Genomic DNA, 27,957 nt, shown 5'->3' with positions numbered 1-27,957 from the left:
GGTCAGTGCTGAGGGAGCGCCGCACTGTGGGAGGATCAGTGCTGAGGGAGCGCCGCACTGTCGGAGGGTCAGTGCTGAGGGAGCGCCGCACTGTCGGAGGGTCAGTGCTGAGGGAGCGCCGCACTGTCGGAGGGTCAGTGCTGAGGGAGCGCTGCACTGTCAGAGGGTCAGTGTTGAGTAAATGGGAACGAGGCCAAAGAGAGGGCCCAAACCAAACACCAAGCCCTGGACTAGAATTGGAAGCAGCCCAAGGCCTGGGTATAGGCCCGAAGCCAACTCCTTGTCTTCCCCCCCTTGGTCACAAACAGACCTTCTTGGTTGTGGAAATGTTGACTTTGTTGAAACATGATGTGAAAACTAAGACAGGGTTGGAACAAATAAAGATTCCGCATTCTCTGCTGAGCGATATTTTCTGTTTGTGGTTTCCCCCGGCGATGGTGACGGCGACGGATGTGGAAGATGGTCTGGTGGGCCTGGAAGACAGCGTTAGGGCGTAGAATCTGGGCTGTTCAGTGGGGCTGTGACCCTCAGTGTCTCGCGCTCAGCCAGTCCAGGAATCTCATGCTGAGTTCAAAGCCAAGGAAGCAAGCCTGTGGGTCAGAAGCAGACACAGGGGAGGCTTGGATTTTATTGCCCTCTGAACATACTTCGAAACAGCAGGGAGAGCACGCAGTTACTCGTTCCCCTCACGCTACTCCATAACAGCGTGCCTAATCCACGTACAAACTTCAACCTCCCACCTGTACACTCTCTGGTCTAGCTCATGGTTTATGTAGACTCGACACTGTTTGCTATAGTGACTTGATTAAATAGACTCTGTAGACTGGGTTGCTGTAGTGCGATGTTTAAATAGACTCTGTAGACTGTTTGCTGTAGTGACTTGATTAAATAGACTCTGTAGACTGGGTTGCTGTAGTGCGATGTTTAAATAGACTCTGTAGACTGTTTGCTGCAGTGACTTGATTAAATAGACTGTAGACTGGGTTGCTGCAGTGTGATGTTTAAATAGACTCTGTGGACTGTTTGCTGTAGTGCGATGTTTAAATAGACTCTGTAGACTGTTTGCTGTAGTGACTTGCTTAAATAGACTCTGTAGACTGGTTGCTGTAGTTTGCTGTTTAAATTTACTCTGTAGACTGCTGTAGTGTGCCGTTTAAATGGGCTCTGTAGACTGGTTGCTGCAGTGCGATGTTTAAATCGACTCAGTAGACTGCTGTAGTGCAATGTTTAAATAGACTCTGTAGACTATTTATTTGTCTGCTGGGGCAGAGGAACCTCCCAGGAATTGGCCGGTGAACCTTCTCTGAATGGCCTCCGACGCAAGTAAGGGTAAGGAGGCCAAAACTGTTCACAGTCCAGATGCAAATAGGTCAGAGGCGATCCAGAGGAGATTTACCGGATTTACTGTAACAGGCGGGTTGTCTTGCGAGGGAAGGTTGGACAGACTGGGTTAGTTTCCACTGTAAGAGTGAGGAGGGGGGGGAAAGGAAGGGACTCAATTGATGTAAATAAAAGTGGGGATAGGAGGTAGATTTTTGTCAGGGAGGGGAATTGAAGGTTATTGGGATGGGGGGGGGGGCGTTGGATGGGGGAATGTGGAAACTCGATCGCAAACAGATCGGCTGTGATCTTATTGAATGGTGGAGTAGGCTGAAGGGGGTGGAGTAGGCCCCGCGGCCTCCTCCTGTTCCCATTTCACAGGTCGATCGGTCCTCCAGGCTCGGTCTAATCGATGGGCCATAGATTTGGAGTGAGAGATCCCGGGTTATATGCTTCATCCCCACACATCTGCTCTTCCCCCCCCTCCCCCTCGCGATGAAAGACAACGTTCCCATTTGCCTTCCCGAATCGCTCACAGTACCTGCAAGGCAATCTTTTGTGATTCATATCCGGATCCCTCTGTACCGCAGGGTCACGCAGTCCCGCTCCGCTTGGCCCCGCCTCCCCATTCAATATGATCAAATTGTCTCCTCGAACCCAGGTTCCCACTTCTCCCCCGATAACCTTTCACCCCCCCCCCCCCCCCCCCACCTCTAAATTTACAGTACCCAATTCTGTTTTTCCAATTAAGGGGCAATTTAGCGCGGCCAATCCACCGACCCTGCACATCTTTGGGTTGTGGGGACGAAACCCACGCAGACACGGGGAGAATGTGCAAACTCCACACGGACAGTGACCCAGAGCCGGGATCGAACCTGGGACCTCGGCGCCGTGAGGCAGTAACGCTAACCCACTGCGCCACCGTGCTGCCCCAACCTTGGACAACCTTGGCACCCCCCCCCCCCCCTCCTCCTCGGGTTCCAGTCATGTCTTACCGCGTTGGCAGGGAATGCGCGTAACATCACGGCACTGAATCCCTTGTAGAGGGAACCGATTCCCTCCTCCCGGACCAACTCTCGGAAAACATCCCGGAAGCCATTGGGATACATCGCATCGGGAGCTAGAAATAACGATTTGAACTTCAGGTGAACATGGTAAGCAATTCTTATCATTTCCCTGACACACACACGTTTCTCCCCACGCGCACTGGGTGGGATTCTCCGGCGGCGTGACTCTCCGTTTTGCCGGCAGACCGGGGGTTTTCCCGACGGCGTGGGGCTTCCCCGCAATGGGAATCCCCATTGACCGGGCCGGCGTAACGGAGAATCCCGGCCGGCGGGTCGAGGCTGAAAAGTGGCGCGGCGGGGCGGAGAATTCAGCCCACTGACTCTCACTGGGGTACGGGTCCCACACACACTGACTCTCACTGGGGTACGGGTCCCACACACACTGACTCTCACTGGGGTACGGGTCCCACACACACTGACTCTCACTGGGGTACGGGTCCCCCACACACTGACTCTCACTGGGGTACGGGTCCCACCCACACTGACTCTCACTGGGGTACGGGTCCCACACACACTGACTCTCACTGGGGTACGGGACCCACCCACACTGACTCTCACTGGGGTACGGGTCCCCCACACACTGACTCTCACTGGGGTAGGGGTCCCACACACACTGACTCTCACTGGGGTACGGGTCCCACACACACTGACTCTCACTGGGGTAGGGGTCCCACTCACACTGACTCTCACTGGGGTACGGGTCCCACACACACTGACTCTCAGTGGGGTACGGGTCCCACACACACTGACTCTCACTGGGGTACGGGTCCCACACACACTGACTCTCACTGGGGTACGGGTCCCCCACACACTGACTCTCACTGGGGTACGGGTCCCACACACACTGACTCTCACTGGGGTAGGGGTCCCACACACACACTGACTCTCACTGGGGGACGGGTTCCACACACACTGACTCACTGGGGGACGGGTCCCACACACACTGACTCTCACTGGGGTACGGGTCCAACACACACTGACTCTCACTGGGGTAGGGGTTCCACACACACTGACTCTCACTGGGGTAGGGGTCCCACACACACTGACTCTCACTGGGGTAGGGGTTCCACACACACTGACTCTCACTGGGGTACGGGTCCCACACACACTGACTCTCACTGGGGGACGGGTCCCACACACACTGACTCTCACTGGGGTACGGGTCCCACACACACTGACTCTCACTGGGGTAGGGGTCCCACACACACACTGACTCTCACTGGGGGACGGGTTCCACACACACTGACTCACTGGGGGACGGGTCCCACACACACTGACTCTCTCTGGGGTACGGGTCCCACCCACACTGACTCTCACTGGGGTACGGGTCCCACCCACACTGACTCTCACTGGGGTAGGGGTCCCACCCACACTGACTCTCACTGGGGTACGGGTCCCACACACACTGACTCTCACTGGGGTACGGGTCCCACACACACTGACTCTCACTGGGGTACAGGTCCCACACACACTGACTCTCACTGGGATACGGGTCCCACACACACTGACTCTCACTGGGGTACGGGTCCCACACACACTGACTCTCACTGGGGTACGGGTCCCACACACACTGACTCTCACTGGGGTACAGGTCCCACACACGCTGACTCTCACTGGGGTACGGGTCCCACACACACTGACTCTCACTGGGGTACGGGTCCCACACACACTGACTCTCACTGGGGTACGGGTCCCACACACACTGACTCTCACTGGGGTAGGGGTCCCCCACACACTGACTCTCACTGGGGTACGGGACCCACCCACACTGACTCTCACTGGGATACGGGTCCCACACACACTGACTCTCACTGGGGTACGGGTCCCACACACACTGACTCTCACTGGGATACGGGTCCCACACACACTGACTCTCACTGGGGTACGGGTCCCACACACACTGACTTTCACTGGGGTACGGGTCCCCCACACACTGACTCTCACTGGGGTACGGGACACGCACACACTGACTCTCACTGGGGTACGGGTCCCGCACACACTGACTCTCACTGGGGTACGGGTCCCACCCACACTGACTCTCACTGGGGTACGGGTCCCACACACACTGACCATCATTGGGGTACGGGTCCCACACACGCTGAATCTCACTGGGGTACGGGTCCCACACACACTGACTCTCACTGGGGTACGGGTCCCCCACACACTGACTCTCACTGGGGTACGGGACACGCACACACTGACTCTCACTGGGGTATGGGTCCCACACACACTGACTCTCACTGGGGTACGGGTCCCCCACACACTGACTCTCACTGGGGTACGGGACACGCACACACTGACTCTCACTGGGGTACGGGTCCCACACACACTGACTCTCACTGGGGTACGGGTCCCACACACACTGACTCTCACTGGGGTACGGGTCCCACACACACCGACTCTCACTGGGGCACGGGTCCCACACACACTGACTCTCACTGGGGTACGGGTCCCACACACACTGACTCTCACTGGGGTACGGGTCCCACACACACTGACTCTCACTGGGGTACGGGTCCCACACACACTGACTCTCACTGGGGTACAGGTCCCACACACACTGACTCTCACTGGGGTACAGGTCCCACACACACTGACTCTCACTGGGGTCCCACACACACTGACTCTCACTGGGGTACAGGTCCCACACACACTGACTCTCACTGGGGTACAGGTCCCACACACACTGACTCTCACTGGGGTCCCACACACACTGACTCTCACTGGGGTACGGGTCCCCCACACACTGACTCTCACTGGGGTACGGGTCCCCCACACACTGACTCTCACTGGGGTACAGGTCCCACACACACTGACTCTCACTGGGGTACGGGTCCCACACACACTGACTCTCACTGGGGTACAGGTCCCACACACACTGACTCTCACTGGGGTACGGGTCCCACACACACTGACTCTCACTGGGGTACGTTCCCACACACACTGACTCTCACTGGGGTAGGGGTCCCACTCACACTGACTCTCACTGGGGTACGGGTCCCACACACACTGACTCTCACTGGGGTACAGGTCCCACACACACTGACTCTCACTGGGGTACAGGTCCCACACACACTAACTCTCACTGGGGTACGGGTCCCACACACACTGACTCTCACTGGGGTACGGGTCCCACACACACGGACTGTCACTGGGGTACGGGTCCCACACACACTGACTCTCACTGGGGTCCCACACACACTGACTCTCACTGGGGTAGGGGTCCCACACGCACTGACTCTCACTGGGGTACAGGTCCCACACACACTGACTCTCACTGGTGTAGGGGTCCCACACGCACTGACTCTCACTGGGGTACAGGTCCCACACACACTGACTCTCACTGGGGTAGGGGTCCCACACGCACTGACTCTCACTGGGGTACAGGTCCCACACACACTGACTCTCACTGGGGTAGGGGTCCCACACGCACTGACTCTCACTGGGGTACGGGTCAAACACACACTGACTCTCACTGGGGTACGGGTCCCACACACGCTGACTCTCACTGGGGTACGGGTCAAACACACACTGACTCACACTGAGGTATGGGTCCCACACACACTGACTCTCACTGGGGTAGGGGTCACACACACACTGACTCTCACTGGGGTACGGGTCCCCCACACACTGACTCTCACTGGGGTACGGGTCCCACACACACTGACTCTCACTGGGGTAGGGGTCCCACACACACTGACTCTCACTGGGGTACGGGCCCCACACACACTGACTCTCACTGGGGTACAGGTCCCACACACACTGACTCTCACTGGGGTACGGGTCCCACACACACTGACTCTCACTGGGGTACAGGTCCCACACACACTAACTCTCACTGGGGTACGGGTCCCACACACACTGACTCTCACTGGGGTACGGGTCCCACACACACGGACTGTCACTGGGGTACGGGTCCCACACACACTGACTCTCACTGGGGTCCCACACACACTGACTCTCACTGGGGTAGGGGTCCCACACGCACTGACTCTCACTGGGGTACAGGTCCCACACACACTGACTCTCACTGGGGTAGGGGTCCCACACGCACTGACTCTCACTGGGGTACAGGTCCCACACACACTGACTCTCACTGGGGTAGGGGTCCCACACGCACTGACTCTCACTGGGGTACAGGTCCCACACACACTGACTCTCACTGGGGTAGGGGTCCCACACGCACTGACTCTCACTGGGGTACGGGTCAAACACACACTGACTCACACTGGGGTAGGGGTCCCACACACACTGACTCTCACTGGGGTACGGGTCAAACACACACTGACTCACACTGAGGTATGGGTCCCACACACACTGACTCTCACTGGGGTAGGGGTCACACACACACTGACTCTCACTGGGGTACGGGTCCCCCACACACTGACTCTCACTGGGGTACGGGTCCCACACACACTGACTCTCACTGGGGTAGGGGTCCCACACACACTGACTCTCACTGGGGTACGGGCCCCACACACACTGACTCTCACTGGGGTACAGGTCCCACACACACTGACTCTCACTGGGGTACGGGTCCCACACACACTGACTCTCACTGGGGTACGGGTCCCCCATACACACTGACTCTCACTGGGGTACGGGTCCCACACACACTGACTCTCACTGGGGTACAGGTCCCACACACACTGACTCTCACTGGGGTACAGGTCCCACACACACTGACTCTCACTGGGGTCCCACACACACTGACTCTCACTGGGGTACGGGTCCCCCACACACTGACTCTCACTGGGGTACGGGTCCCCCACACACTGACTCTCACTGGGGTACAGGTCCCACACACACTGACTCTCACTGGGGTACGGGTCCCACACACACTGACTCTCACTGGGGTACAGGTCCCACACACACTGACTCTCACTGGGGTACGGGTCCCACACACACTGACTCTCACTGGGGTACGGGTCCCACACACACTGACTCTCACTGGGGTAGGGGTCCCACACACACTGACTCTCACTGGGGTACGGGTCCCACACACACTGACTCTCACTGGGGTACAGGTCCCACACACACTGACTCTCACTGGGGTACAGGTCCCACACACACTAACTCTCACTGGGGTACGGGTCCCACACACACTGACTCTCACTGGGGTACGGGTCCCACACACACGGACTGTCACTGGGGTACGGGTCCCACACACACTGACTCTCACTGGGGTCCCACACACACTGACTCTCACTGGGGTAGGGGTCCCACACGCACTGACTCTCACTGGGGTACAGGTCCCACACACACTGACTCTCACTGGTGTAGGGGTCCCACACGCACTGACTCTCACTGGGGTACAGGTCCCACACACACTGACTCTCACTGGGGTAGGGGTCCCACACGCACTGACTCTCACTGGGGTACAGGTCCCACACACACTGACTCTCACTGGGGTAGGGGTCCCACACGCACTGACTCTCACTGGGGTACGGGTCAAACACACACTGACTCTCACTGGGGTACGGGTCCCACACACGCTGACTCTCACTGGGGTACGGGTCCCACACGCACTGACTCTCACTGGGGTACGGGTCAAACACACACTGACTCACACTGAGGTATGGGTCCCACACACACTGACTCTCACTGGGGTAGGGGTCACACACACACTGACTCTCACTGGGGTACGGGTCCCCCACACACTGACTCTCACTGGGGTACGGGTCCCACACACACTGACTCTCACTGGGGTAGGGGTCCCACACACACTGACTCTCACTGGGGTACGGGCCCCACACACACTGACTCTCACTGGGGTACAGGTCCCACACACACTGACTCTCACTGGGGTACGGGTCCCACACACACTGACTCTCACTGGGGTACAGGTCCCACACACACTAACTCTCACTGGGGTACGGGTCCCACACACACTGACTCTCACTGGGGTACGGGTCCCACACACACGGACTGTCACTGGGGTACGGGTCCCACACACACTGACTCTCACTGGGGTCCCACACACACTGACTCTCACTGGGGTAGGGGTCCCACACGCACTGACTCTCACTGGGGTACAGGTCCCACACACACTGACTCTCACTGGGGTAGGGGTCCCACACGCACTGACTCTCACTGGGGTACAGGTCCCACACACACTGACTCTCACTGGGGTAGGGGTCCCACACGCACTGACTCTCACTGGGGTACAGGTCCCACACACACTGACTCACTGGGGGACGGGTCCCACACACACTGACTCTCTCTGGGGTACGGGTCCCACCCACACTGACTCTCACTGGGGTACGGGTCCCACCCACACTGACTCTCACTGGGGTAGGGGTCCCACCCACACTGACTCTCACTGGGGTATGGGTCCCACACACACTGACTCTCACTGGGGTAGGGGTCACACACACACTGACTCTCACTGGGGTACGGGTCCCCCACACACTGACTCTCACTGGGGTACGGGTCCCACACACACTGACTCTCACTGGGGTACGGGTCCCACACACACTGACTCTCACTGGGGTACGGGTCCCACACACACTGACTCTCACTGGGGTACAGGTCCCACACACGCTGACTCTCACTGGGGTACGGGTCCCACACACACTGACTCTCACTGGGGTACGGGTCCCACACACACTGACTCTCACTGGGGTACGGGTCCCACACACACTGACTCTCACTGGGGTAGGGGTCCCCCACACACTGACTCTCACTGGGGTACGGGACCCACCCACACTGACTCTCACTGGGATACGGGTCCCACACACACTGACTCTCACTGGGGTACGGGTCCCACACACACTGACTCTCACTGGGGTACGGGTCCCACACACACTGACTTTCACTGGGGTACGGGTCCCCCACACACTGACTCTCACTGGGGTACGGGACACGCACACACTGACTCTCACTGGGGTACGGGTCCCGCACACACTGACTCTCACTGGGGTACGGGTCCCACCCACACTGACTCTCACTGGGGTACGGGTCCCACACACACTGACCATCATTGGGGTACGGGTCCCACACACGCTGAATCTCACTGGGGTACGGGTCCCACACACACTGACTCTCACTGGGGTACGGGTCCCCCACACACTGACTCTCACTGGGGTACGGGACACGCACACACTGACTCTCACTGGGGTATGGGTCCCACACACACTGACTCTCACTGGGGTACGGGTCCCACACACACTGACTCTCACTGGGGTACGGGACACGCACACACTGACTCTCACTGGGGTACGGGTCCCACACACACTGACTCTCACTGGGGTACGGGTCCCACACACACTGACTCTCACTGGGGTACGGGTCCCACACACACCGACTCTCACTGGGGCACGGGTCCCACACACACTGACTCTCACTGGGGTACGGGTCCCACACACACTGACTCTCACTGGGGTACGGGTCCCACACACACTGACTCTCACTGGGGTACGGGTCCCACACACACTGACTCTCACTGGGGTACAGGTCCCACACACACTGACTCTCACTGGGGTACAGGTCCCACACACACTGACTCTCACTGGGGTCCCACACACACTGACTCTCACTGGGGTACAGGTCCCACACACACTGACTCTCACTGGGGTACAGGTCCCACACACACTGACTCTCACTGGGGTCCCACACACACTGACTCTCACTGGGGTACGGGTCCCCCACACACTGACTCTCACTGGGGTACGGGTCCCCCACACACTGACTCTCACTGGGGTACAGGTCCCACACACACTGACTCTCACTGGGGTACGGGTCCCACACACACTGACTCTCACTGGGGTACAGGTCCCACACACACTGACTCTCACTGGGGTACGGGTCCCACACACACTGACTCTCACTGGGGTACGTTCCCACACACACTGACTCTCACTGGGGTAGGGGTCCCACTCACACTGACTCTCACTGGGGTACGGGTCCCACACACACTGACTCTCACTGGGGTACAGGTCCCACACACACTGACTCTCACTGGGGTACAGGTCCCACACACACTAACTCTCACTGGGGTACGGGTCCCACACACACTGACTCTCACTGGGGTACGGGTCCCACACACACGGGACTGTCACTGGGGTACGGGTCCACACACACTGACTCTCACTGGGTACGGGTCCCCACACACTGACTCTCACTGGGGTACGGGTCCCACACACACTGACTCTCACTGGGGTACGGGTCCCCACACACTGACTCTCACTGGGTACGGGTCCCACACACACTGACTCTCACTGGGGTACGGGACCCACCACACTGACTCTCACTGGGTACGGGTCCCACACACACTGACTCTCACTGGGGTACGGGTCCCACACACTGACTCTCACTGGGGTACGGGTCCCACACACACTGACTCTCACTGGGTACGGGTCCCACACACTGACTCTCACTGGGGTAGGGGTCCCACACACACTGACTCTCACTGGGGACGGGTTCCACACACACTGACTCTCACTGGGGTACGGGTCCCCCACACTGACTCTCACTGGGGTACGGGTCCCACACACACTGACTCTCACTGGGGTACGGGACCCACCCACACTGACTCTCACTGGGGTAGGGGTCCCCCACACACTGACTCTCACTGGGGTAGGGGTCCCACACACACTGACTCTCACTGGGGTACAGGTCCCACACACACTGACTCTCACTGGGGTACAGGTCCCACACACACTGACTCTCACTGGGGTACGGGCCCCACACACACTGACTCTCACTGGGGTACAGGTCCCACACACACTGACTCTCACTGGGGTAGGGGTCCCACACACACTGACTCTCACTGGGGTACAGGTCCCACACACACTGACTCTCACTGGGGTACGGGGCCCACACACACTGACTCTCACTGGGGTACGGGTCCCACACACACTGACTCTCACTGGGGTACAGGTCCCACACACACTGACTCTCACTGGAGTAGGGGTCCCACACACACTGACTCTCACTGGGGTAGGGGTCCCACACACACTGACTCTCACTGGGGTAGGGGTCCCACACACACTGACTCTCACTGGGGTACGGGTCCCACACACACTGACTCTCACTGGGGTACAGGTCCCACACACACTGACTCTCACTGGGGTACAGGTCCCACACACACTGACTCTCACTGGGGTACAGGGTCCCACACACACTGACTCTCACTGGGGTCCCACACACACTGACTCTCACTGGGGTACAGGTCCCACACACACTGACTCTCACTGGGGTACAGGTCCCACACACACTGACTCTCACTGGGGTCCCACACACACTGACTCTCACTGGGGTACGGGTCCCCCACACACTGACTCTCACTGGGGTACGGGTCCCCCACACACTGACTCTCACTGGGGTACAGGTCCCACACACACTGACTCTCACTGGGGTACGGGTCCCACACACACTGACTCTCACTGGGGTACAGGTCCCACACACACTGACTCTCACTGGGGTACGGGTCCCACACACACTGACTCTCACTGGGGTACGGGTCCCACACACACTGACTCTCACTGGGGTAGGGGTCCCACACACACTGACTCTCACTGGGGTACGGGTCCCACACACACTGACTCTCACTGGGGTACAGGTCCCACACACACTGACTCTCACTGGGGTACAGGTCCCACACACACTAACTCTCACTGGGGTACGGGTCCCACACACACTGACTCTCACTGGGGTACGGGTCCCACACACACGGACTGTCACTGGGGTACGGGTCCCACACACACTGACTCTCACTGGGGTCCCACACACACTGACTCTCACTGGGGTAGGGGTCCCACACACACTGACTCTCACTGGGGTAGGGGTCCCACACGCACTGACTCTCACTGGGGTACGGGTCAAACACACACTGACTCACACTGGGGTAGGGGTCCCACACACACTGACTCTCACTGGGGTACGGGTCAAACACACACTGACTCACACTGAGGTATGGGTCCCACACACACTGACTCTCACTGGGGTAGGGGTCACACACACACTGACTCTCACTGGGGTACGGGTCCCACACACACTGACTCTCACTGGGGTACGGGTCCCACACACACTGACTCTCACTGGGGTAGGGGTCCCACACACACTGACTCTCACTGGGGTACGGGCCCCACACACACTGACTCTCACTGGGGTACAGGTCCCACACACACTGACTCTCACTGGGGTACGGGTCCCACACACACTGACTCTCACTGGGGTACAGGTCCCACACACACTAACTCTCACTGGGGTACGGGTCCCACACACACTGACTCTCACTGGGGTACGGGTCCCACACACACGGACTGTCACTGGGGTACGGGTCCCACACACACTGACTCTCACTGGGGTCCCACACACACTGACTCTCACTGGGGTAGGGGTCCCACACGCACTGACTCTCACTGGGGTACAGGTCCCACACACACTGACTCTCACTGGGGTAGGGGTCCCACACGCACTGACTCTCACTGGGGTACAGGTCCCACACACACTGACTCTCACTGGGGTAGGAGTCCCACACGCACTGACTCTCACTGGGGTACAGGTCCCACACACACTGAATCTCACTGGGGTAGGGGTCCCACACGCACTGACTCTCACTGGGGTACGGGTCAAACACACACTGACTCACACTGGGGTAGGGGTCCCACACACACTGACTCTCACTGGGGTACGGGTCAAACACACACTGACTCACACTGAGGTATGGGTCCCACACACACTGACTCTCACTGGGGTAGGGGTCACACACACACTGACTCTCACTGGGGTACGGGTCCCCCACACACTGACTCTCACTGGGGTACGGGTCCCACACACACTGACTCTCACTGGGGTAGGGGTCCCACACACACTGACTCTCACTGGGGTACGGGCCCCACACACACTGACTCTCACTGGGGTACAGGTCCCACACACACTGACTCTCACTGGGGTACGGGTCCCACACACACTGACTCTCACTGGGGTACGGGTCCCCCATACACACTGACTCTCACTGGGGTACGGGTCCCACACACACTGACTCTCACTGGTACGGGTCCCACACACACTGACTCTCACTGGGGTAGGGGTTTCACACACACTGACTCTCACTGGGGTACGGGTCCCACACACACTGACTCTCACTGGGGTAGGGCTCCCACACACACTGACTCTCACTGGGGTACGGGTCCCACACACACTGACTCTCACTGGGGTAGGGGTTTCACACACACTGACTCTCACTGGGGTACAGGTACCACACACACTGACTCTCACTGGGGTATATATTCCACGCACACACTGACTCTCACTGGGGTATGTATTCCACGCAGTCTGACTTTCACTGGGGTACGGGTCCCGCCCACAGTGACTCTGACTGAGGTATGGGTTCCACACGAACATTGACTCCACCGGGATAGGGGTTCGACTGAAGCATAATCTATTTAAAGAACTTCATTAATTATAGGAAGGTATGTTGACAAGCCCGTTAAGCCAACAGGACAATTGACCTGGGTGCCAGACGATGACCTTGCGCGCAATGCTCACATTCAACGAAGGAACTTATATTTTTTTAAATGGGATTATTTAACACGTCAACAGAAACTACATCAACCAGGCCCATCCAAGATGGCCGCCAAACCCACTAGCAAAACTAAATGAAGATGGATCCACAGTCACTGTCCGCAAATTACCCCTGCCCCATCCCCCTCCCCCCCCCTCCTTTCCGCCCTCAAACAATACCGCACCCAAATATACATACAAAAACCAGTAAGAGCAAGTGAAAACACTAAAATCTACTTCTAATAAATCTAACCCCAAACAGAACAAAAACACCAAGCTCACTACCTGAAACAAAACTAATATAATGAGCTGCAGTCAGCCCTCAACGCTCCCGTTAGCTAACTCACGGCTAGCAGGGCGGCTCCCGCCCAGAGTGAAGAAAAAGGCGAACAGAAAAATGACACAAAGTATAACAATATGCTTAAAACATAATACCCCCAACTCACAACGGTTGTAACAAATAGAGCAAAACCTCCCCCCATGGAATTAAACTTCCCCCTACCCAAGTCCAACTTGCGAAACATTCAACCCACATACTGCAAACATGATCACGGACACGCAACCACTGTCATGTGAGAGTGCCTTTAAGAAATGGGTGTTTATAAATGGGTGTGTATATAAATATCTGTAGTGAGAGTACCTTTAAGAAATGGGTGTTTACTACTGCAGTGATGTCAGAGAGTGGGTGGAGCTGGGCTGTCTGTCAGCTTTTTACTTTTGTTTTAGGCTGTTTGCTGCAGGGTGTGTTTTAGTTTTGTTTTCAGTGTTGGAGCTGAAGCCAGACAGAGCAGGTGCACTGCTGATCTCTCTGCCATCAAAAGACTATCTCTTGATCATTTGGTGAATTCAGAATAATAAATGTTCTCAGTAGTGACTTTAACCTGATGTGCTTCTGTTAAAAGGTGTTTCCTTTGTCTTCTGGATGTAAAAAGGACACCTCACGGGTTACTAAGTGTTGTATTCTTTGGGAGTTGTATTTGAATTGATGGTTGCTAAGTTGTTCACTGTATGTTTTAAAAAGGTTAAGTTGAGTTCCTAGAATAAACATTGTTTTGCTTTAAAAATACTTTTCCATTTCTGCTGTACCACACCTGCAGAGTGGGCCGTGTGCTCCCCATACCACAACCTATTAAAAGTTGTGGGTCAGGTGACCTCCATGATACACTTTGGGGTTCTCTAAACCCTGGCCCATAACAACACAACAATTCCCTACATCCACAAACCCACCCCCAACATCCAAAACAGCCTCAGAAACCTCAATGAACCCACACCCAGCAAAAGAATCCGTCTCCCCCTGCGCATCGAAGAAATAGTCTGTCCCCTCAAAAGTCATTCTTGCCCCGCCGGAACACCGCCCAAAGCCAAGCTCTGCTTTTACACAGAGAGAGTGGCTTGTTGAAGGCCGTCCGCTTCTTTCCCAGCTCTGCTCCCTCACCATGAGAAAGCCTGATGGCGTGACCTTCCCACTTGTAGTCGCGATGCTCCGTCTCAGGATCCGCTCGCTTTCCTGGAGGCTGCGAAACTTCGCCATCGCTGCCCGCGGTGGTTCGTTGGGACGAGGCTTCTGTCGGAGTGTCCGGCGGGCTCGATACAGCTCGGGAGGGGGGGGGGGGGGGGGGTGGTGGTGAGTCCCCACCATCTTCTCCGACATCTTCGAAAAATACACTCTGGGAGTCGGGCCTTCCGCCCCCTCTGGCGACCCCACAATTCGGATATTTTGCCTCCTGGGACGATTCTCCAAATGGTTGGCTTTGGCCTTCAGCATTTATTGGCCTCAGCCATCAGTGACATCTCCGCTTGCAGAGAGGCAATCTGGTCGCTCTGCCTCGCACGAGACACCTCCATGCCTTGTATCAAGGCGCCAGGTGCTTCTGGCATCTCATTGGTCCACTCCAACCGAATCGGAGCCAGGGCCTCTTCCAGCACCTGCCCTTGCTTCTCGACATCCGCCGCCAAGGTGCCGGCCAGTATTCCGGCCGTCACTATGGCACTGGGGACCCTGGTTCGAATCCCGGCCCTGGGTCACTGTCCGTGTGGAGTTTGCACATTCTCCCCGTGTCTGTGTGGGTTTCGCCCCCACAACCCAAAGATGTGCAGGGTAGGTGAACTGGCCGCGCCAAATTGCCCCTCAATTGGAAAAAAAAAATAATTGGGTACTCTAAAATTTGTAAAACAAAGTATTCCGGCCTTTAGTGGAGTGCGCTGAGTCAGAGAGCTGCCTCCGCCATTTTCTTCACCGATGAGCCCCAAGAAGCTTCCGATTCCTTTGACGAACGTCTGCTTTCAGGTCAACCCCCCCCCCCCTCAACCCCCCCCCCCCCCCAACCCCAACCCCAACCCCCCCCCCCCCCCCCCCCCCCCCCCCCCCCCCCGGACACCCCCTCCCCGCCCGCAGTCTTGCTGGGCACTTCCCCCATGTCGGCAACTTATTCCATCATAAAAGTGGGTTTCTAAACAAAAATACCTCAGAGACTGGGGGGCGGCACAGTGGTTAGCACCGCTGCCTCTCCGCGTCAGAGACTCTGCTCCGATCCCAACCTCGGGGTCTGCGCGGGATTCCTCCGGGTGCTCCGGATTCCTCCCACAGTCCAAAGATGTGCAGGTTGGGTGGATTGGCCGTGATAATTTGCCCCTAGCTGGGGTTACGGACGTATGGTAGGACATTGGGCCTAGGTAGGGTTCTCTTTCAGAGGGTCGGTGTAGACTTGATGGGCTGAATGGCCTCCTTCGGCACTGTATGGATTCTGTGATGCCATGAAAGGGCTAGAAGAATAGTACCCAGCAGGAGCTATCTCGTCTTCCCCCCACCCCCCCAACGTAACACCACCAGGAGTCCTATGAAGGAACAAATAAATATTTGACCCCAAGCCACGGGCAGCGATATTTGGGACAAGCAACAAAAACTCAGTCAAAGAGGTCGGCTTTTAAGTCGCATAAAGGAGATAAATGAAAATGGCTTATTGTCACGAGTAGGCTTCAATGAAGTTACTGTGAAAAGCCCCTAGTCGCCACATTCCGGCACCTGTTCAGGGAGGCTGTTACGGGAATCGAACTATACAGCTGGCTTCCCTTGGTCTGCTTTCAAAGCCAGCGATTTAGCCCAGTGTGCTGAACAGCCCCTATATAAGAGAGAGAGACAGATAGATATAGAGAGAGTGAGAGAGAGCGAGCGAGAGAGTGTGAGAAAGCGAGCAGGGGAGATCTTTCAGGGAAGGAATTGCAAGCACAGGCAGCTGACGGCACGGTTGCCAATGGTGGAGCGATGGGATCGGGGGATGCTCGAGAGGCCGGAGTTGGAGGAGGGCAGAGATTTTGGAAGACTGTAGGAGCTTACAGAGATAGGGAGGGTTGTAGGGGCTGGAGGAGGTTACAGAGATAGGGAGGGTTGTAGGGGCTGGAGGAGGTTACAGAGATAGGGAGGGTTGTAGGGGCTGGAGGAGGTTACAGAGATACGGAGGATTGTAGGGACTGGAGGAGGTTACAGAGATAGGGAGGGTTGTAGGGGCTGGAGGAGGTTACAGGGATAGGGAGGGATGTAGGGGCTGGAGGAGGTTACAGAGATAGGGAGGGTTGTAGGGGCTGGAGGGTGTTACAGAGATAGGGAGGGTAGTAGGGGCTGGAGGAGGTTACAGAGATAGGGAGCATTGTAGGGGCTGGGGGAGGTTACAGAGATAGGGAGGGATGTAGGGGCTGGAGGAGGTTACAGAGATAGGGAGGGTTGTAGGGACTGGAGGAGGTTACAGAGATAGGGAGGGTTGTAGGGACTGGAGAAGGTTACAGAGATATGGAGGGTTGTAGAGGCTGGAGGAGGTTAGAGAGATAGGGAGGGTTGTAGGGACTGGAGGAGGTTACAGAGATAGGGAGGGTTGTAGGGGCTGGAGGAGGTTAGAGAGATAGGGAGGGTTGTAGGGACTGGAGGAGGTTACAGAGATAGGGAGGGTTGGGGTGCTGGAGGAGGTTACAGAGATAGGGAGGGTTGTAGGGACTGGAGGAGGTTACAGAGATAGGGAGGGTTGTAGGGGCTGGAGGAGGTTACAGAGATAGGGAGGGATGTAGGGGGCTGGAGGAGGTTACAGAGATAGGGAGGGTTGTAGGGGCTGGAGGGCATTACAGCGATAGGGAGGGTAGTAGGGGCTGGAGGAGGTTACAGAGATAGGGAGCATTGTAGGGGCTGGGGGAGGTTACAGAGATAGGGAGGGTTGTAGGGGCTGGAGGGGGTTACAGGGATAGGGAGGGTTGTAGGGGCTGGAGGAGGTTACAGAGATAGGGAGGGTTGTAGGGACTGGAGGAGGTTACAGAGATAGGGAGGGTTGTAGGGGCTGGAGGAGGTTACAGAGATAGGGAAGGCTGTAGGGGCTGGAGGAGGTTACAGAGATAGGGAGGGTTGTAGGGACTGGAGGCGGTTACAGAAATAGGGAGGGTTGTAGGGGCTGGAGGAGGTTACAGTGATAGGGAGGGTTGGAGGGGCTGGAGGAGGTTAGAGAGATAGGGAGGGTTGTAGGGGCTGGAGGAGGTTAGAGAGATAGGGAGGGTTGTAAGGGCTGGAGGAGGTTACAGCGATAGGGAGGGTTGTAGGGGCTGGAGGAGGTTACAGAGATAGGGAGGGTTGTAGGGACTGGAGGAGGTTACAGAGATAGGGAGGGTTGTAGGGGCTGGAGGAGGTTACAGAGATAGGGAAGGCTGTAGGGGCTGGAGGAGGTTACAGAGATAGGGAGGGTTGTAGGGACTGGAGGCGGTTACAGAAATAGGGAGGGTTGTAGGGGCTGGAGGAGGTTAGAGAGATAGGGAGGGTTGTAGGGGCTGGAGGAGGTTAGAGAGATAGGGAGGGTTGTAAGGGCTGGAGGAGGTTACAGCGATAGGGAGATTTTTAAGGATGCAGCCGGGATTTGTAAACGAGTATGAGAATTTTAACATGGGGGCGATGCTGAACAGGGAGGCAGTGTGGGTCAGCGAGGGCGGGGGGGGATTGAAGGGAAATCCGTACGGATTTGGATCTTCGGGATGAGCTGAAGGTAACGGAGTGCAAAATTGGGAATGGCCGGCCGGGCTGGCGATGTAATAGCCGCCGATCGGGAAAGGGGTCGTAAGAGGTTTCCCGGCACCCCTGCCCGCGACACCCCCCCACCCACTTCCTGACTCACCCGTCTGGAATCGAGACTTCACCACGTCGGCCGGAATGGCGACCATCCAGTTAAAGACTCCGGCCATACCGCCAGCGAGGAGGATCCTCGGGGCGCTCAGGTCACACACACTGGACGGAGGTTGGTGGGGAAGAAAGAGAGACAAACGGTATTGGGCGAGCCGCCGTGGGAGAGCTGTGTTCCGCGTCCACATTCACCCCCCCCCCATCCTCCCCCCCACTCAAACCAAACTACACGGCCTCCACCCCCGCCCCCCCCCCCCCCCCCCCCCCCCCAGGATGAGGGCATTCGGCCTATCGCACCTGCCCGACTGAATCCATAATCTTCACCACGCCCCCCCATCCTCACCCCTTTCCATAACCCCCGCCCTCCGAGCCTCCCCGAGCCCTTCACATCTTTCCCCTTCAGTTCCTGACCCAAACCTACCTCCCCCCTCCCCAACCCTCCCTCCCCTCCCCCAACCCTCCCCCCTCCCCCAACCCTCCCCCCCCCCCCCCAACCCTCCCCCCCCTCCCCCAACCCTCCCCCTCCCCCAACCCTCCCCCCTCCCCCAACCCCCCCCTCCCCCAACCCTCACCCCCTCCCCCAACCCCCCCCCCCAACCCAACCCCCTCTCCCACCCCTCCCCCAACCCTCCCCCCTCCCCCAACCCTCCCCTCCCAACCCCCCCTCCCCTAACCCTCCCCCCTCCCCCAACCCTCCCCCCCTCCCCAACCCTCCCCCCCTCCCCCAACCCTCCCCCCCTCCCCCAACCCTCCCCCCTCCCCAACCCTCCCCCCCTCCCCCAACCCCCCCTCCCCAACCCTCCCCCCCTCCCCCAACCCTCCCCCCTCCCCAACCCTCCCCCCTCCCCCAACCCTCCCCCTCCCCAACCCTCTCCCCCTCCCCAACCCTCCCCCCCTCCCCAACCCTCCCCCCTCCCCCAACCCTCCCCCCCTCCCCAACCCTCCCCCCTCCCCCAAACCCTCCCCCTCCCCCACCCCTCCCCCCCCTCCCCCAAACCCCCCCCCCTCCCCCAACCCCCCCCCTCCCTCCCCCAACCCTCCCATCCCAGAGCCAACCTGCTCCCACCACCCTTTCGGCCTAGCTTCCAGAGCGCTGTGTCAAAATAAGTTCTCACCGTCCCCCCTGCTCCCCACCCCGATTCCTCTTCCATCTGTGTCCCCACATTCCCCCCACTCCCCCGTTACCGACCCTCCTCCCACTGGGAAACACTTTCTCCTCGTTTACTTGATGGAAACCCTCCAAATCTCGCCCCTCCCCCACCCTCCAAAGCCTCGATTTCACTTCCCAAATCGAGGGCCCTCAGCACCACTCTGGTCCTGACGCTACCTCGGGACCCCCAGGTGGGACGTGGTAACCGGATGTCTCTGGCTGACAGGCTGGCCACGCATGTTCTCACACGGGTTTGACCACTACTGACCTTTGACCCTTGGGGGTCAGGATATCCTTCAGCCACTCGTAGCTCAGGAAGTACACCCCGCTCGCGGGTACATCTGATGGTTAAAAAGACCACGTCATTGGACAGCGTCAGCCTGGAGGGAGGGTCACTTCGGCAACGCGGCCCACCAAACCGCAGGAAGGCCGCAACGCTGACCCCGCACGCAATCGACGGTGGTGTGAACTCAGGACAGTGCGGAGCTCCCTTAGCACTGACCCTCGGACAGTGCGGCGCTCCCTCAGCACTGACCCTCCGACAGTGCGGCGCTCCCTCAGCATTGACCCTCCGACAGTGCGGCGCTCCCTCAGCACTGACCCTCCCACAGTGTGGCGGTCCCTCAGCACTGACCCTCCAACAGTACGGCACTCCCTCAACACTGACCCTCCGACAGTGCGGCGCTCCCTCAGTACTGACCCTCCGATAGTGCGGCGCTCCCTCAGCGCTGTCCCTCCAACAGTGCGGCGTTCCCTCAGCACTGACCCTCTGACAGTGCGGCGCTCCCTCAGTATGACCCTCCGATAGTGCGAGCCTCCCTCAATACTGACCCTCCGACAGTACGGCGCTCCCTCGACATTGACCCTCCGACAGTGCGGCACTCCCTCAGTACTGACCCTCCGACTGTGTGGCCCCCCTCAGCACTGCCCCTCCAACAGTGCAGCGCTCCCTCAGCACTGACCCTCCGACTGTGTGGCCCCCCTCAGCACTGCCCCTCCAACAGTGCAGCGCTCCCTCAGCACTGACCCTCCGACAGTGCGGCGCTCCCTCAGCATTGACCCTCCGACAGTGCGGCGCTCCCTCAGCACTGACCCTCCCACAGTGCGGCGCTCCCTCAGCACTGACCCTCCCACAGTGCGGCGCTCCCTCAGCATTGACCCTCCGACAGTACGGCGCTCCCTCAGCACTGACCCTCCCACAGTGCGGCACTCCCTCAGCCCTGACCCTCCAACAGTACGGCACTCCCTCAGCACTGACCCTCCGACAGTGCGGCGCTCCCTCAGTACTGACCCTCCAGCAGAGCTGCACTCCCTCAGTACTGACCCTCCGACTGTTTGGCCCACCTTCAGCACTGACCCTCCGACAGTGCAGCGCTCCCTCAGCACTGACCCTCCCACAGTGCGGCACTCCCTCAGCCCTGACCCTCCAACAGTACGGCACTCCCTCAGCACTGACCCTCCGACAGTGCGGCGCTCCCTCAGTACTGACCCTCCAGCAGAGCTGCACTCCCTCAGTACTGACCCTCCGACTGTTTGGCCCACCTTCAGCACTGACCCTCCGACAGTGCAGCGCTCCCTCAGCACTGACCCTCCCACAGTGCGGCACTCCCTCAGCCCTGACCCTCCCACAGTGCGGCACTCCCTCAGCACTGGCCCTCCGACAGTGTTGCGCTCGTTCAGTACTTGCCCTCGAACGCTGCCAGGCCTGGATTATGGAGCTCACGTGGAGATTTCTGCCGTGGAGAGGAGAGGGAGAGGACAATCTTGGCGATTGCAAAGGGGGGGTGAGGTGAGGTGAGGAACTACCTCAGGTCTTGGGAGATGTTGACACAGACCTCCGGGGAACAGGAACTGTGAGGAAGCCGAGATCCACAGGCAAGGGCCTGTGGTAAACCACTGTTGCACCTCTATTAGGTGGTATACGGCAGAACCTGTACTACAGGTACGACGGTAGTCCCTGCCTGCTGGCTCCGTCCAATAGGCGGAGTATAAATATGTGTGTTCTCAATGCTGCAGCCATTTCGCCAGCTGCTGTGGGAGGCCACACATCTTCGAGCAATAAAGCCTCAGTTGTATTCAACTCTCGACTTTGTGCAATTGATCGTGCATCAATTTATTGCTCTAAGATTTTCAAAAGATGGACCTCTGTATCAATCCGGATCGCCTGCAGCTGGATCCACATTCAAGCGACGCCAAAAAGGACTTTCAACACTGGCTAGCTTGTTTCGAGGCCTACATCAACTCGGCGCCCAGCCCTGTCCCGGAGGCTCAGAAGATACAGATCCTGTACTCAAGGTTGGGCTCCAGCGTCTTTCCGCTAATCCAGGACGCGCCGGACTATGCCGAAGCCATGACGCTTCTCAAAGAGAATTACGCTCAGAAGACGAACACGCTCTTTGCCAGGCACGTACTCGCCACTCGCTCTCAACTCCCTGGTGAGTCCATAGAAGAGTTCTGGCGGGCCCCGATCCCACTAGTCCGGGACTGTGACTGTCAGGCTGTTACGGCCACTGAACATTCAAACCTCCTTATGAGGGACGCGTTTGTTACGGGGATTGGGTCGGACCTCATACGCCAGAGACTATTAGAAGGGGCCACGCTCGACCGAGCAGAGGCAAAGAAACTAGCGCTCACCTCAGAAATGGCGGTCACCTCGCGCAACGTTCAGCCTACACCCCCAGCCACGCGGCCCACCCCTCCTACGCATTGTGGACCCCACAGACGCGCCTCAGTGACCATTGACCAGTCTCGTCCGCACAACCTGGCCACCGCGTCGACTAGCGTTAAAATTGACGGACACGTGACCTCTTGCCTGCTGGACTCCGGGAGCAGCGAAAGCTTCATCCACCCGGATACGGTAAGGCGCTGCTCCCTCACGGTCCACCCCGCCAGTCAAAGAATCTCCCTGGCCTCCGGATCCCATTCCATGGCGATCCGGGGGGTACTGTCCAGTCACACTCAGTCCAGAGCGTAGATTTCAGCGGCTTCCGCCTCTACATCCTCCCTAACCTCTGCGCTGACCTGCTCCTAGGCCTGGACTTCCAGTGCAATCTCTCGAGCCTACCCCTTAAATTCGGCGGGCCCCTACCACCCCTCACTGTGTGCGGCCTCGCGATCCTAAAGGTCGATCCGCCTTCCCTCTTCGCTAATCTAACCTCGGATTGCAAACCCGCCGCCACCAGGAGCAGACGGTACAGCACCCAGGACAGGACCTTCATCAGGTCCGAGGTCCAGCGGCTGCTTCGGGAAGGCATCATCGAGGCCAGCAACAGCCCCTGGAGAGCCCAAGTGGTAGTCGTTAAAACTGGGGAGAAACACAGAATGGTCGTGGACTACAGCCAGACCATCAACCGGTACACGCAGCTCGACGCGTACCCCCTCCCCCGCATTTCTGATATGGTCAATCAGATTGCACAGTACCGGGTCTTCTCAACCGTAGACCTCAAATCCGCCTACCACCAGCTCCCCATTCATAAATCGGACCGTCCATACACGGCCTTCGAGGCGGACGGTCGCCTCTATCACTTCCTCAGGGTTCCCTTCGGTGTCACCAACGGGGTCTCGGTCTTCCAACGGGAGATGGACTGAATGGTCGCCCGGTACGGTCTGCGGGCCACCTTCCCGTACCTAGGCAACGTCACCATCTGCGGCCATGACCAGCAGGACCACGATGCCAGCCGTGCCAAATTTCTCCGCACCGCCACTCTCCTCAACCTCACCTACAACAAGGAGAAATGCGTGTTCAGCACGAACTGCTTAGCCATCCTCGGCTATGTGGTCCAGAACAGAGTTCTGGGGCCCGATCTCGACCGCATGCGCCCCCTCATGGAGCTTCCCCTCCCTCACTGCCCCAAGGCCCTCAAACGCTGCCTGGGGTTCTTTTCACACTACGCCCAGTGGGTCCCAAACTATGCGGACACTCATTCAGTCCATCTACTTTCCCCTTACGGCCGAGGCACAACAGGCCTTCGCCCGTATCAGAGTCGATATCGCCAAGGCCGGGATGCATGCTGTAGACGAGACGCTGCCCTTCCAAGTAGAGAGCGACGCATCAGACGTCGTCCTAGCCGCCATCCCTCAATCAGGCAGGCAGACGCGTGGCATTCTTTTCCCGCACCCTTCATGCCTCAGAAATTCGGCACTCATCCATCAAAAAAGAGGCCCAAGCTATCGTTGAAGCTGTGCGGCATTGGAGGCATTACCTGGCCGGCAGGAGATTCACTCTCCTCACTGACCAACAGTCGGTAGCCTTCATGTTCAATAACACGCAGCGGGGCAAGATCAAGAATGATAAGATCTTGAGGTGGAGGATGGAGCTCTCCACCTATAATTATAAGATTTTGTATCGCCCCGACAAGCTCAATGAGGCCCCGACGCCCTATCCCGAGGTACATGTGCCAACACACAAGTAGACCGACTCCGGACCCTCCATGACAGCCTTTGTCACCCGGGAGTCACACGGTTGTACCATTTCATAAAGGCCCATAATCTGCCCTACTCCATCGAGGAAGTACGGACAGTCTCCAGTGACTGCCAGGTCTGTGCGGAGTGCAAACCGCACTTCTACTGGCCAGACTGTGTGCGCCTGGTGAAGGCGTCCCGCCCCTTTGAACGCCTCAGTGTGGATTTCAAAGAGCCCCTCCCCTCCACCGACCGTAACACGTATTTTCTCAGTGTGGTCGATGAGAACTCCAGGTTCCCCTTCGCCATCCCATGCCCCGGCATGACGTTTGCCACCGTCATCAAAGCCCTAAACACTATCTTCGCTCTGTTCGGTTCCCCTGCCTATATCCACAGTGACAGGGGATCCTCCTTTATGATCGATGAGCTGTGTCAGTTCCTGCTCAGCAGGGGTATCGCCTCCAGCAGGACAACCAGCTATAACCCCCGGGAAACGGGCAGGTAGAGAGGGAGAATGGGACAGTATGGAGGGCCGTCCAACTGGCCCTACAGTCCAGGAACCTCTCAGCCTCTCGCTGGCAGGCGGTCCTCCCTGATGCACTGCTCTCCATCCGGTCACTACTGTGCACCGCTACGAATAACACACCCCATGAACGTCTCTTTGCCTTCCCTAGGTAGTCCACATCCGGGGTGTCGCTCCCGACTAGGCTCGCAGCTCCAGGACCTGTCCTGCTCCGTAGGCACGTCCGACTCCACAAGGCGGACCCCTTGGTGGAGAGGGTGCAATTGCTCCACGCCAACCCCCAGTATGCCTACGTGGCGTACCCCGACAGCCACCAAGATACTGTCTCCCTCAGGGACCTGGCACCAGCAGGTTCCACACACACCCACCTCTCCAGCCCGGTGCCACCCTCCCCACCCTCCGGCGCTCCCAGCATTAACCCCACCAGGACCATCCCTCCGTCCCGTGCCCACACCCGAGGATGAAGACGATTTTGGCTCGCTCCCGGAGTCACCGAACATCAGACCAGCACCGATATCGCCGCCACCGCTACATCGATCCCAGCGGCACATCAAGGCCCCGGACCGGTTGAACCTCTAACTGGTCCACTGGACTCAAAAGACACTTTTTTCTCTCTCTGTCAAAGATTTTAAATGTACATTAAGAAAAAACATTTGTTGTATATACCCCCTCTGGACTCAATTTGAACAAGGGGTGAACGTGGTAAACCACTGTTGCACCTCTATGAGGTGGTGTACGGCAGGACCTGTACTACAGGTACGACGGTAGTCCCTGCCTGCTGGCTCCGCCCACTAGGCGGAGTATAAATGTGTGTGTCCTCCAGGCTACAGCCAGTTTCGCCAGCTGCTGTGGGAGGCCACACATCCTCGAGCAATAAAGCCTCAGTTGTACCCAACTCTCGTCTTTGTGCAATTGATCGTGCGTCAGGGCCCTGACGGATTTGACCCTCTTCCACCCGAAACGCGCACCCACAACACACTTACCCCTGAGTAAAGTCAGCACCGTGCCCTTGTATATGCCTGCGAGACCCGATTGTTTGTAGAGCTGTCGAACACAGTCCGTCGGCCCAGCGTACGTGCTCGTCCCAGCACCCGCTTGAATCTAAACAAGCATCAGAACAGATTGGCATTAGCGCAATGATCAAACGCAATTCGCTAACGGGGATGTAGGGCTTCGCTGGCCAGGCCCCAGCGTTTATTGCCCATCCCCAATTGCCCCTCGAGAAGGTGGTGGGTGAGCCGCCATCTTGAACTGCAGCGCCCCCGTGTGGTGTAGGTACAGCCACAGCGCTGTTAGGGAGGGAGTTCCAGGATTCTGACTCAGCGACAGTGAAAGAACGCCCGATATATTTCCAAGCCGGGGCTGGTTTAGCACACCGGGCTAAATCGCTGGCTTTGAAAGCAGGCCAAGGCAGGCCAGCAGCGCGGTTCAATTCCCGTGCCGGCCTCCCCGAACAGGCGCCGGAATGTGGCGACTAGGGGCTTTTCACAGTAACTTCATTGAAGCCTACTCGTGACAATAAGCAATTTTCATTTTCATTTCAAGTCGGGAATGGGGAGGGGCTCGGAGGGGGAACTTGCAGGCAGTGGATGTTCCCATGGGGTGGTGGGGCAAGGGATGGCCGCCTCGTGCGGACGATTAACGAAAGCAGCAGTCGGCGTCCCGCGGTCTGGGGGAACTCACCTGCAGCAGACACTTGATTCTCTCCACCGGACCCAAGATAATAGTACTGAAAACACCAGCCAACATTCCCGCTGCAAACAACTGTGGCCGCCTGACACAGACACAGGGAAAGAAAGGACAATTGTGGGTTTCTTGAACTCCTCACGTCACCGCGGAGCGTCCCAAATCCCATTCTGGCCACCGCGGGTGTTTTATAATGAGAGTCTGTGTGTGTGAGAGTCTGTGTGTGTGTATGTGTGTGTGTGTGTGAGAGAGAGTGTGTGAGAGAGTGTGTGAGATAGAGTGTGTGTGTGTGTGTCTGAGAGTGTGTGTGTGAGAGTGTGTGTGAGAGAGAGTGTGTGTGAGAGTGTGTGTGTGTGAGAGTGTGTGTGAGAGAGAGAGTGAGAGAGTGTGTGTGAGAGAGAGAGTGAGAGAGAGTGTGTGTGAGAGAGTGTGTGTGTGTGTGTCTGAGAGTGTGTGTGTGAGAGTGTGTGTGAGAGAGAGTGTGTGAGAGTGTGTGTGTGTGAGAGTGTGTGTGAGAGAGAGAGTGAGAGAGTGTGTGTGAGAGAGAGAGTGAGAGAGTGTGTGTGAGAGAGTGTGTGTGTGTGTGTCTGAGAGTGTGTGTGTGAGAGTGTGTGTGAGAGAGAGTGTGTGTGAGAGTGTGTGTGTGAGAGTGTGTGTGAGAGAGAGAGTGAGAGTGTGTGTGAGAGAGAGAGTGAGAGAGTGTGTGTGAGAGAGTGTGTGTGTGAGAGAGAGTGTGTGTGAGAGAGTGTGTGTGAGAGTGTGTGTGAGAGAGTGTGTGTGTGTGAGAGTGTGTGTGAGAGAGAGAGTGAGAGAGTGTGTGTGAGAGAGAGTGAGAGAGAGTGTGTGTGAGAGAGTGTGTGTGTGAATGTGTGTGAGAGAGTGAGAGTGTGTGTGAGAGAGAGTGTGTGAGAGAGAGTGTGTGTGAGAGAGTGTGTGTGAGTGTGTGTGTGAGAGAGTGTGTGTGTGAGAGAGTATGTGAGAGTGTGTGTGAGAGAGTGTGTGTGAGAGAGAGTGTGTGTGAGAGTGTGTGTGAGAGAGTGTGTGAGAGTGAGTGTGTGTGAGAGAGAGTGTGTGAGAGAAGGGGGAGTGGGGAAGGGAGGGGGAGTGGGGAAGGAAGGGGGAGTGGGGAAGGAAGGGAGGGGTGGGGAAGGGAGAG

At 57.8% G+C, this 27,957-nt stretch overlaps 1 protein-coding gene across 1 annotated transcript; it reads right to left on the bottom strand.

Annotated features, from left to right (window-relative positions):
- Nucleotides 1–55: 55 nt before the first annotated feature.
- On the bottom strand, nt 56–27,027 carry LOC119955813 (mitochondrial carnitine/acylcarnitine carrier protein-like). The gene is made up of 6 exons (XM_038782404.1): nt 26,799–27,027; nt 26,099–26,216; nt 20,460–20,532; nt 19,037–19,146; nt 2,316–2,440; nt 56–590 (listed from the first exon to the last, which is right to left on the bottom strand). Exons 1-6 carry the CDS (start codon nt 26,862–26,864, stop codon nt 528–530), a joined length of 555 nt encoding a protein of 184 aa, XP_038638332.1. The 5' UTR covers nt 26,865–27,027; the 3' UTR covers nt 56–527.
- Nucleotides 27,028–27,957: the final 930 nt, after the last annotated feature.

Source organism: Scyliorhinus canicula, chromosome 21, assembly GCF_902713615.1.
Source record: "Scyliorhinus canicula chromosome 21, sScyCan1.1, whole genome shotgun sequence".
Classification (NCBI taxonomy): Eukaryota; Metazoa; Chordata; class Chondrichthyes; order Carcharhiniformes; family Scyliorhinidae; genus Scyliorhinus; species Scyliorhinus canicula.
This window is presented reverse-complemented; position numbering and strand designations above follow the sequence as displayed.